The sequence below is a fragment of the Notothenia coriiceps genome, unplaced genomic scaffold, assembly GCF_000735185.1.
Source record: "Notothenia coriiceps isolate Sejong01 unplaced genomic scaffold, NC01 NC01_scaffold00000339, whole genome shotgun sequence".
Lineage (NCBI taxonomy): Eukaryota > Metazoa > Chordata > Actinopteri > Perciformes > Nototheniidae > Notothenia > Notothenia coriiceps.
In genome coordinates, this window is record NW_011333040.1 from 3062382 (window position 1) to 3072894 (window position 10513).

At 39.2% G+C, this 10513-nt stretch overlaps 2 protein-coding genes across 2 annotated transcripts in view; one reads left to right on the forward strand and one right to left on the reverse strand.

Moving 5' to 3' along the window:
- Positions 1 to 1356, reverse strand: part of lmo2 (LIM domain only 2 (rhombotin-like 1)) — a 3738-nt gene extending 2382 nt beyond the window's left edge. The window contains exon 1 of the mRNA XM_010768108.1: positions 810 to 1356. Coding sequence (XP_010766410.1) covers positions 810 to 850 — 41 coding nt within the window. The 5' untranslated portion in view covers positions 851 to 1356. The remainder of the gene's footprint in view (positions 1 to 809) is intronic.
- Positions 1357 to 6664: 5308 nt separating this feature from the next.
- Positions 6665 to 10513, forward strand: part of caprin1b (cell cycle associated protein 1b) — a 10477-nt gene continuing 6628 nt past the window's right edge. The window contains exons 1-6 of the mRNA XM_010776579.1: positions 6665 to 6795; positions 7778 to 7936; positions 8139 to 8201; positions 8290 to 8376; positions 8477 to 8712; positions 8808 to 8890. Of these exons, the coding sequence (XP_010774881.1) occupies positions 7778 to 7936; positions 8139 to 8201; positions 8290 to 8376; positions 8477 to 8712; positions 8808 to 8890 (628 nt within the window). The 5' untranslated portion in view covers positions 6665 to 6795. The remainder of the gene's footprint in view (positions 6796 to 7777; positions 7937 to 8138; positions 8202 to 8289; positions 8377 to 8476; positions 8713 to 8807; positions 8891 to 10513) is intronic.

A 10513-nucleotide genomic window follows, 5' to 3' on the forward strand; every position in this document is an offset into this window, starting at 1 on the left:
CTGGATGGCCTACCTGCCTGTCAGCCTTCCATCTGTGCACAGACTTATCTCGTGCCCTCATTGGTCATGTGTGCGTTCGTGTGTGTTGGAGGAGGGGCCCTGTAAGGAAGTCTGAAGGAAGGGGCAGATTGTTTTCGGCTGTGTACTTTCAAATTCTAGCGCACTCGAGCTGGTTTCTCCATTCTTACCTACCCTACCTTTAAGGCATTAAGTTTGTTTAAATCATCTAATTCTAGAGATATGTTCTGTATCGGTTTGTTCCAACTCTTGATAAATATATGATGGCTAGTGAAATAATCCAACCCAAGAACCCTTCAATTCATCAAATGCTAATTTTCAACATGACTTGTTGTGCATCATCTCAAAAGTTGACAACGGCTGTAGTCAATCAATACAGTATAAATTAGAATTAATGTCTGTGTGTTTGATTGTTTCAATAAACATTTTATAAGTACTTACCCACTGACAGGCAGCTGCTTTTATGGGAGTAGACCTCTAAATGCCTTTTGCCTCAAACAATTCTTTATCAAATAAACAGTGGGTTTAAATATCTTACTTAACACTTCAGTTGTTCTGGTTAACAGTTAACTTTTTGTGCCAATACTCCCATTATACAAACACTTAACAATCTGCCCTTGGACATGTTCTGGATAATTGTATCTTGCCCCAGCTGGAGAATCCTGAACACATGCTGTCAGCCATCTGCTGATAATGCACGTGAGACAGGCTGTCACAACAATGATGCCTCTTAAAATATATAGGCTGCATCACAAACATTATCTATGCTAAATTATACATAATCTACTTACTCATTAGCTTCCATGGTCTTCCTCTCTATAGCAGAGGACATGTCTCAGATGTGATGTCCAGCTGGAGTCCACACCTGTGCAGCTGAATCAAAGACACTTGCTCCTACAGTCTCCAAGACGCCGGTTCAGCCCTTTATTTTTGTTAAATGAACACACAGTCCTGCAGAAATGGCCGAAGACAAAACAATTTCGCTCTGAGCAGCTAAGCGATGATGGAGGACACTGTCATCATTTCCTGAGGCGATCACCCGCGCTGACACTTGCATGACTCTCAAGTCTCATCCTGCAGCGACTTCTCACACTGTCAATGAAAACGGCAACAATCGGATCTAAAATGTCACTTGTGATGATCTCCGTGTGGGTGCGTGTTTTTAAGTGATCGGGCTGCAGAGACGCTCCTCCTCCGGTCCCCGTTACTGAGAGGCAGCAGCATCGTGTTTAAATACGTCGGGCCCCTCGCTCTCTGCTTTCGTTTCCCTCTTCCTGCTCACGACTGTTTGACAATGGGGGGAAATCAGTCTTAAAGCGACAGCTAAACCCGGTTGGTCTGTCCGGAGGGGGGGTTGGGTCGTGACTGAGACTAATTAGTTCATTATTTGCTTTGCTAATGCAACGTGCCGATGGGTCAAATGATAACGAGTGGCATGATTAGTAGGCTACATGCCACTCGTGTATTTTCTCGGTAATTACAGTGCCACTCATTACTTTCCCTAGAAAAACAGCAATTCAGATGATAGACTTTTAGTCTGGCCTACCACTTTCTAATACATATTCATTTTGTTGCAAACAATGTCTCAATATATGTAATTTACTCGGAAACGTATGACTTCAAACTTATACTGAAAGTAAAAATCATTAGTAACTTTGATTTTAAATAGAAAACACGTGTTTAACTTTATTTACTGCAGCATCAGGTCTAAAACCACCAGACTGAGGGACAGTTTCATCCCATAGGACTGTTAAACTCTTGAAAGAACATATAACATTCATCTGTTTGCAACTCACATATTTCATATTGGCCTAATATCAATATTCCAATTACTGACTATTCTGCACAGTTTCTATCATATTCTTTTTCTATTATATTTTATTTTATTTACTTGTACTATTTTATCTGTTTTTTTGTGTTGCACTGTTGGAGGAGCCTGTGACCTAAGATTTTCAATGTCATAACTACACTGTAGCTATTCACACATGACAATAAAAGCCTTGAAACTTGAATTTTAAGCACGACCACACAGTTTTCACACAGGTGGTTTATTTTTACCTGAAATGTGCTTGAGAGAGATAAATAACATGAAAAGGTACAATAACGTATATACTGTGTGTATACAGTTTAATCCGTTTTTTTTAGTTCATTAGTTACATTCTACCACTGTTAAGATCAGTTTCCAAATATATAATTATTCCGCCTCTATAAGTTTAACTTATTTTTCAGAACTCTTGTATTACAGGATTGGCCTACAAACAGGTAAACTGATCGAGAAGAGAAGATAAATTATATTAAACAACCCCAAAATAAGATAGTTTTTATGTTGTCTCTGTAAGAAAGAAATGAAATGATATTTCTACATAGTTTTTGTTCTCACAGCCTTTCCTTTTCAAACCAGAGCTGCTGTGGGCTCTTCCTCTTATCTGCTGCCAAGGCCTCTGGAGGGAGGGACACAGACAGCAGTTGGACTGGGCAGAGAGATAAAGCACCTCCAGCAGCCACAGTCAGACACTCAACCAGATGCAACCGAGGAAGATTGCAGGAAAACTCTAACGTCAGGCTCAATGCATCCCTGGGCTAGACAGTGGTTGAGCGGTGTGGGCTCTCTGGACAGGTACCAAGCAGAGAGGGCCCAGGAGCAAGGTGAGCATGCTGTGCTGTGCCAACACACAGAAAGCAGAGCAGCTTAGAGATAAAACTCTGAATACATATCCTCCAAACGAAAAACCTTTCAAGGTTTTCTCGTACTGTCTCAACACAACAGCACAGTGCAAGAGCTCTGGTTGCTCTGGTTGTTTATAGTTCTAACTAAATAAAAATGCCACAATCTTGAACCCTAACATCCCCATTTTAACTTCTCCAATAGAGAACTCACCTCAATGTCCACTCTTCTTCTTCTGATCTTAAGCTTTTCATTACGTTACAAAACCTCCCTTAGTGGAAGCAAATTGCCCATTTTTCATGGAGATGTTCAAATACCAATTTTTGTATTAGCTTTTTAAGGACCTCGTGTACATATTGGCTTAGAACTGTATATTTGTAGTTCATTTTTTCCCTAGATGGTCTTCTGGAGCTTTAAGTGGTATCACACTGTTTTACTCAGTTTCAATTGTTAGCCAAGCCGTGCTCATAAAAAGGCTAATATGAATGTCTACAAGATATTTCATAATTATTATACATCCACTAAGAAAAATTAGCTAAGGAATGGATCTTGTGGAGAGTTTTTTTTTACTGCTGTTTCTAAGTTAATAATGAACTTACAATGTAAATGTCCCTAAATAAAAGAAGATAAAACAGCAAGATTTTGATCACATGGCATATGTGCTTTTGAGAGCACTGAAGCTATACCACCCTTCATCATTATCAACAGTATTTTGTACGATTGCATTAAATGTATTTTTGCATAATTCCTTGTTGAAATTCAGCTTGACATATTAAGTAGTCCTAGAATTGTTGGCATCTTAACAGTGTTTGTTTGCACAGAAGTCTTCGTACACGTAACACAACTGTGGTGTTTGAAAAGCTTATTCAAAAGTACACATTGGTACCATGAACCTCCACACTGTCATGTGATTGCAAGGCTGAAGAACACATTTATGATAGATGAGAAACAAGAAAAGAGAAAGTCAGTTCTGATAAGACACCCAAGTCATCCACTACTTCCTGTGGAGTTGACTGAGAAGGCCCAGAGGATGTGCAACTGGCAGCAGAGATGGAGCTTTCCTGGGGGGTTGGTGCACACTGCCTTCACTTCCTACCCACTCCCTCCCATGCATGATGGCACCACTCTCAATGCCTCTCAGATAGACGGGTCGGCTCCAGATGGTTCAGTATGATACGAGTCACACGGCTTACAGCGCACCATAAAAACATGCTTGTTTTCATTAAGCGGTAAACCCTTATCTCTGTTTTTAGGCTTCCTAAATGTCACCGGAAAGGTGGTGCAAGTGTCATGTTTCAATTCTAAAATGTCTAAATATTTAATATGTAATGTTATGTCATGGGCCACACGTGCACACGATCAGTTTTTCCGTGTTGATCATCTATAACTAACTATTATTTATATCTAAGGTAGAATTTGGGGAGCAAACGGTTAAGAGTGTAGACAACCTTTTGGGAAGTGGAGTCACTCATGTCCAGCTTCCTGTTTTGCCTGTTTGGTACTGAGAGCATTATGGAGTTGAAAGCAGTGTGGAATTTGAGGGCAGCTGGAAAGTGAGCATCAGCACTAAGCAACAGATTCACACTAAAGAGCTATTCCTCATCATTCAACAAATATTGTGGATTTGTTACAAGTTTGTCTACTAAATATCAAAGTATAACACAGCTTTTGAAGGATGTACAACCAATATCCACCATCTTGCTGACTCATTAGAGATCTTAAAAGATCTCCTAAATATTAGTGGAACAAAGATGTTAATCCATACATCATGGACTATTTGGCCCAAATTTGCAGGCCATTTCCTGGTTTAAGGGGACTCTGTACATATTGTTGACAATTTGATAGCATAAAGGCTGTAACAGCAATAGCAAAGCTGACCACTTCCTGCTTAATCTGAAGTGAAGTGATAACTGGCAACTGGTTTAAAGCTCTTCTCCCACGGATCTTCAAAGGTGGAAATGTTACTACATGGGTTTCACTAAGAGTCTCAAACGGCGGGATTCATTGTACATTCTAAAATGCCATGTTGTAAAGGTCAGAGGTCAGACGAGGAAACACCCTGGAATTCTTTATAAAATGGCTGGTGTACTGTGTTCAGTGTTGTTGTTTGATTGAAATACAGCAGGCTGCGGAAATTAGTCACTCATTGAAAGGGAGCTTCACTTACCCTTGGGATCCTCCCATAATCAGTATTATCCCTAAAAGAAAACACTTTCAGTGGAACAGTGCAATCAAAACACTGTGCAGCCATGTTAACTGCTTCCTGTATTCGGTAAAACAAAAGAAAGCTGGTCTCACATTCTTCTTGCTCCCTTTTTAAATACTGATGGAAAGTCTGTGCTCAGAAATGAAGAAAAAAAAACTGAAAAGCATATAAGCAGCTCCACATATATTAGAAAAGTAAGATAATCAAATATGCTTACACTTGGTTTTAACATACATGTATGACTTGTGTGTGCTGTGTGTGTGTGTGTGTGTGTAGTAAGCAATTAATTGTACCTTATAATGGTACATTTGTAAATGAGTTTATAAAACATTTGCAGAATTTCCACACATATCAGGGCTAGGGGATGTGCATAAACTAAACCTAATCTGTGAGTACAGTTTCACTCTTTCAGTGTTTGTCATATTACTGAGCTTCACTGCCACCTAATGGTGTACCATGGCAACCTACCAGAATCAGTTTGGCTCTTCCATTTATTCAAGTGCTGACAAAAACCCTCATACAATATAATTTCACATCAGGATTGAATGGTTTTTCTTTTATTAAAGTTTACATCAGAGTTTATTAACTTGAAGTCAAGAAAACAGAGATGCCGATGGATTTGTGCTTGTAAAACATGCAGATTGAAATGTGTTTGTTATGTTCTAAACTTGAACAATGGATTAGGGAATACTGCACATCAAGACTTCCATAACATATATTTGGAGCTAATCTTAGTTCTTGAAAATGCAATGCAAAATGTAATCTCTACTGATATTTGGCCTACTTGTTAATTTGACACCTTAACATGCTTAAGTCAAACTAGGAAAGCCCTGTCAACTGCAGCTCTTCAATATACAATTCTATGTTTACTATTGCAGGTTCTGTCAGTGTAAGGTGTAATGTATATGTATTGTATACATAAAGTGTTACAAGTTGGGCTCTTATTTCCCCCGCATGGTGTGGGATTTCACACTGGCAACTTTGCAAGCGGAGTCTTTTTGTGGTAAATGTTGCCTTCATTTTTCCTTTTACTACATGAATGCATTTCTCCAGTAGGGGCAGAACTCAAACGGCCCTACATCTTTCTGACTCTCACTTTCCGTTCATTTGTGTGGTCCTAGGGCCTAGAGCTTACAAATGCATTTAATGTATCTTTATTATTCATGGACTATCATTTTACAATATATATAGTTGGATTATAGTATCATTCTGGATGTGTACTTTGGATCTGATTGTTGTACAACCAGCAATCTAATATTTCTCAAATAAGTTATTAAACCTTAACCAATAAGTGTAAATGACAAGCATCTTCAGAAAAAAAAACAGCCACTGAACTTGAACTTCAAAATGACGTGCAAAAGATAGCAAAGTCTTGTATTACCATGTATAGCTGCAGAAAGAAACACTGTATATGTTTATATGGCACATGGATAGGGCCTTTACAATGTAAATTGTTTATAATGTACAGTTTATGGTATAGTATAGATATGCATAATCAAAGCTAATGATTGTGCAGGTTTCCTGCCAAGAGGCTGTTGACTATTTTGCCTGACTACAAATATCAAATCCTTATGTTTAAATGTGACAAGGTTGATCATTTATTAAATATTCAAATTGATATTTGTATGTTATATTTGAAAGTGAGGTTATTATTAATCCTACCTTCTTTTGGGATTTAGTATTTATGGTTTATATATGCAGGCATGTCTTTGACGCCTAAAGACGGAGCTTCGCCTTTATAAAGAGTTTCTCCGTCTTTCGCACCGTCTCAGTTGTCGGTGAGGCCGGCGGGGCGGATCCCACACTAGAGTAAAAGAGAAAATAAAGCAACACAACAACAATAATAACAACTTGGCCGTTTCCTACATTTCACTAGCAAGCTCCCCTCTGGATACATACCATAAAGGTGGGTATATCTTCAGTCCTGTTGCCTGGGGAACGCGGCTCCCGGCCGGCTGCTGGTTAGCACGCGTCGCCGAAGCTACAAGAAAACCGAGCTAGCAATGCGTGAAGATGCTAACGTTAAGTCAACGGTCTGTGCTAACGGTGGTGTGGAGGGCCATTTTACCAGACCTCAGATAACACCGGCGACCTGACCGTATGTCGGGGCTGACTGGTCCAAGGAGCTGGGAGCCGAAGATACAGCTGTGTAGCTGCAGCTATAGGGGAAATAATTAGGTTAACTAAGGAGAAATGTGGGGTTCAAAGAGTAGGACTAAAGTTAGCCAGTTGCTGTGATGAATGGGTTTCTGAGGATGAGGGATATACTGGAACTTGTATAGTTTTTTATTCGGAAGCTTAATTACATATGTATAACCAGCGTCAGAAATACATATGTGATTGTGCCTCCAAATCTGAAACACTGGCAACATCGACCTAAATTGTTCTGTAAAAATTATTAATGTATTGTTTTACCAGTCATACGTTACTGTAACGTTACTGTTTTGTTCGTGCTATTAAATCCCACCTCAATCACTTGTATTACTTGAGTTATTCCATTCGTTAAAATGTTTGCTATCTTAATACACAGGAAATCTCTGTGATATTTGAGTCGTGGGTTCTTTGTCATTCACTTTATCTAGGCCCACTGTATCATGCAATCTAACATTACTTCATGTAACACTTACAGTTAGTTAACTCATTGATTAATCAGGACACTTTTGATAAACAATCACAATCAATTGGGCTTTTCTTTATTTTTGTTTTCATTTCAAACTGTTCCCTTTAGATTTTGGACTGTTTGAGTTTTTGATTTTTAACAATTGTATCTACAGTGTTGACATTTTACATATCATGCTGATTACACTTATGTCAAACGAATCCTTTGTCCATGAATTTAAGTTATTTCTAAATAGATGTAAGTTGATTTTTCACATTTTTTTCTATAGATGCCCTCAGCGATGAATGCAAACGGGACCGTGCAGTCTGCCAGCCCAGATGTGGGATCCGCTCCAGGGTCAATGGGTAATTTTGCTGGACAGCCTGAAGTCATGAAGCAAGTGCTTTGTGTACTCGACAAGAAGGTCCGCAACATGGAGAAGAAAAAGGTGAAGCTTTTGTTCCAGACACTTCCTCATAACAACATGTGGACATGCTGTTGTGGCATGACATGTGTCTCACTCAGAAGCAATCTGTAACTGATATCTGAAGTGCCCTTGAAATACTAAATCACTGACGAGAAGATTATCTTTACTTTTAATATGTACTAACATATTAAGAATTTGCTGCATTTTGGATCTTCTGTTACAGAGTAAACTGGACGACTATCAAGTCAGGAAGGAAAAAGGGGAAAATCTGAATCAGGACCAGCTGGTGGGTGCACTGAAGCCTTATCATTCTGTACATTAGCACGAATAATCCTGTCATTCTTACAAGTCCTTTTTCCTTTGCGTTTTATTAGGAGGCCCTCTCCAAATTCCAGGAAATCATGCATAACTTAGAATTCGGCCGAGATTTGCAGAAGACGTTCATGACACTGGGACAAGATGTAAGTATGACTTTTTTAGTTTTTTTTTTTTATTAAACCTCAAGAGTGATGCTGGACCTGACTTATAGTAACTTTTGTGGCTCATGTATATTATCATTAGATCCAGAAGGCGGTGAAAAAGACTGTGCGGAGGGAACAGCTTCAGCGGGAGGAGGCCGAGCAGAAGCGGCTGAAGACGATTCTGGAGCTGCAGTTCCTGCTGGACCGGCTGGGAGAGGACGCGGTGCGGCAGGACCTGAAGCAGGGCGTCAGCGGGTCACTGCTGACGGATGCAGACCTCGCATCTTTTGATGAGTTCTATAAACTGGTGGGGCCAGACCGTGACCAAAGCATCAGGTAGAACTGAGGCATTGATATCTAGATAGAGTTAATATGAAAAAAGCTTTTTTTGGTTGTTGTAAACAAGAGAATCTGTATCTTATCACTTGCAGGTTGGTTGACCAGTACGAAGAAGCATCGGTGCACCTCTGGGATCTGCTGGACGGGAGAGACAAGGCTGTGGTTGGAACAACGTGTAAGTGCCATTTAACTTGGAGCCTATGATTGTTTGCGAGCAGAAGACCTTGATATTTTTGTTAATGATTGCTCAGGCTATCTATTTCGAGCACACCCAATTTAGCAGCTCAAATGTTCTGTATCTTCAAACAGAAAAGGAACTTCATTGATAATCAGTTAATCATTAACTATATTTTACGATGATGGTGATATAACATCCGCGGCAAAAACAAGCAATCTGAAGACATTCATTCAAAGTAATAACAAGTAGCGGCCCTATTGAAAGGTCAAATATTAAGTTAGCATAAAAAGGGATGCATTATTTAAGTAATACTCGCTTTATTAAGATTCCTAGCTGGTGATGAAAATTGTTGGCAGAACATTTAGTCAGACGGTTGGTGACACAGCAGTCGTTAGCAAGACTCTCCTTGTGATGAAACTGTCCGTAAGTAATTTCTTGGAAACGTTCAAGTAATCCCAAGATAAGTGAGTTAAAATTGTCAAACGCTCTGAACAAGACCTTCTTGTTATAAAGTACTGTAGGCTCTATGTTAATGTAGCCCAGTATATGTTGTATTTTGTGAATGCAGCATGTGTGCAGTGTTCTGATGTGAGTAATCAGGCCTTGGGGATATTGATGTTCTGCATTCTCAGCGCTCTGTCCTCTGGGCTGCTGCATTCTGCTGTGGGCCGAGCCTGAGGGCTGCTCCTGACTCAGCAGCGGGGGGAGGCAGGGTGCCAGTGGCATGTGGTTCCACTGGTCAGATCTCCGGAGCCACATTAGGATACTTGTGACCCAGTTCACTGTAGTGACACCAGCCAAGGCTTTCCCCTCAGTGAGGAGGTCTTACTCAGTGACTCAGGGTGATTCTTTTTAAGGCAGCAACAGACAACTTGGCCTGAAGCATGAGGCCATGGAGGAAGTAACACTGACCTGCTCTTCCTGAACAGCTAAACGTGGAAATGCCTGAGCTAGCTTAAAGGCTTGATGGGTTTTCTAGTGAATGAATTAATGGTTGTCGAATGACTTGGTATTGATTGTTAAAGTAGCATATTTCTTATCGATTTAGTCAGCCATTAAGAACATTTAGGCCCTGGATTTCTTTGATCATAAATGACTTTTTGGTTAATCTTTTGACTCTTCCAGTATGGAGATCTGGCCCTGAAAAATATGTTTCAATCTGTCTTGCATGTAGGCCTGTCACGATAATTAATTTTGTTGGACGATAAATCTTTCTGGAAATTATTGCGATAAACGATAATATTGTCGGCAACGTTTTAAGACCATTTTAGACATAATGATAATATATAATAATAATTCAAGTACATCCTTTCAAACATAACTTTTTATTGAACATTCAACATTGCAAATGAAATGTGAAATAATATAAAATATATAAATGATATATAATAAATAAAACAAATTAATTAAATTATAATAAATTAATTAAATCACACACAACCAAAACAATAAATTAAATAGAGTCAGTCTGGAAAACAGAGCTCTCTCTCTCATATATATATATAAATAAATAAATAAATAAATAATATGAGCACACATTATCTCACAAGCAAAAAAAACCTCCTTAAAAAAACAGTCAAGTGTACAGTCCACTGTCCATACAAAGACCCAGATGCCTCA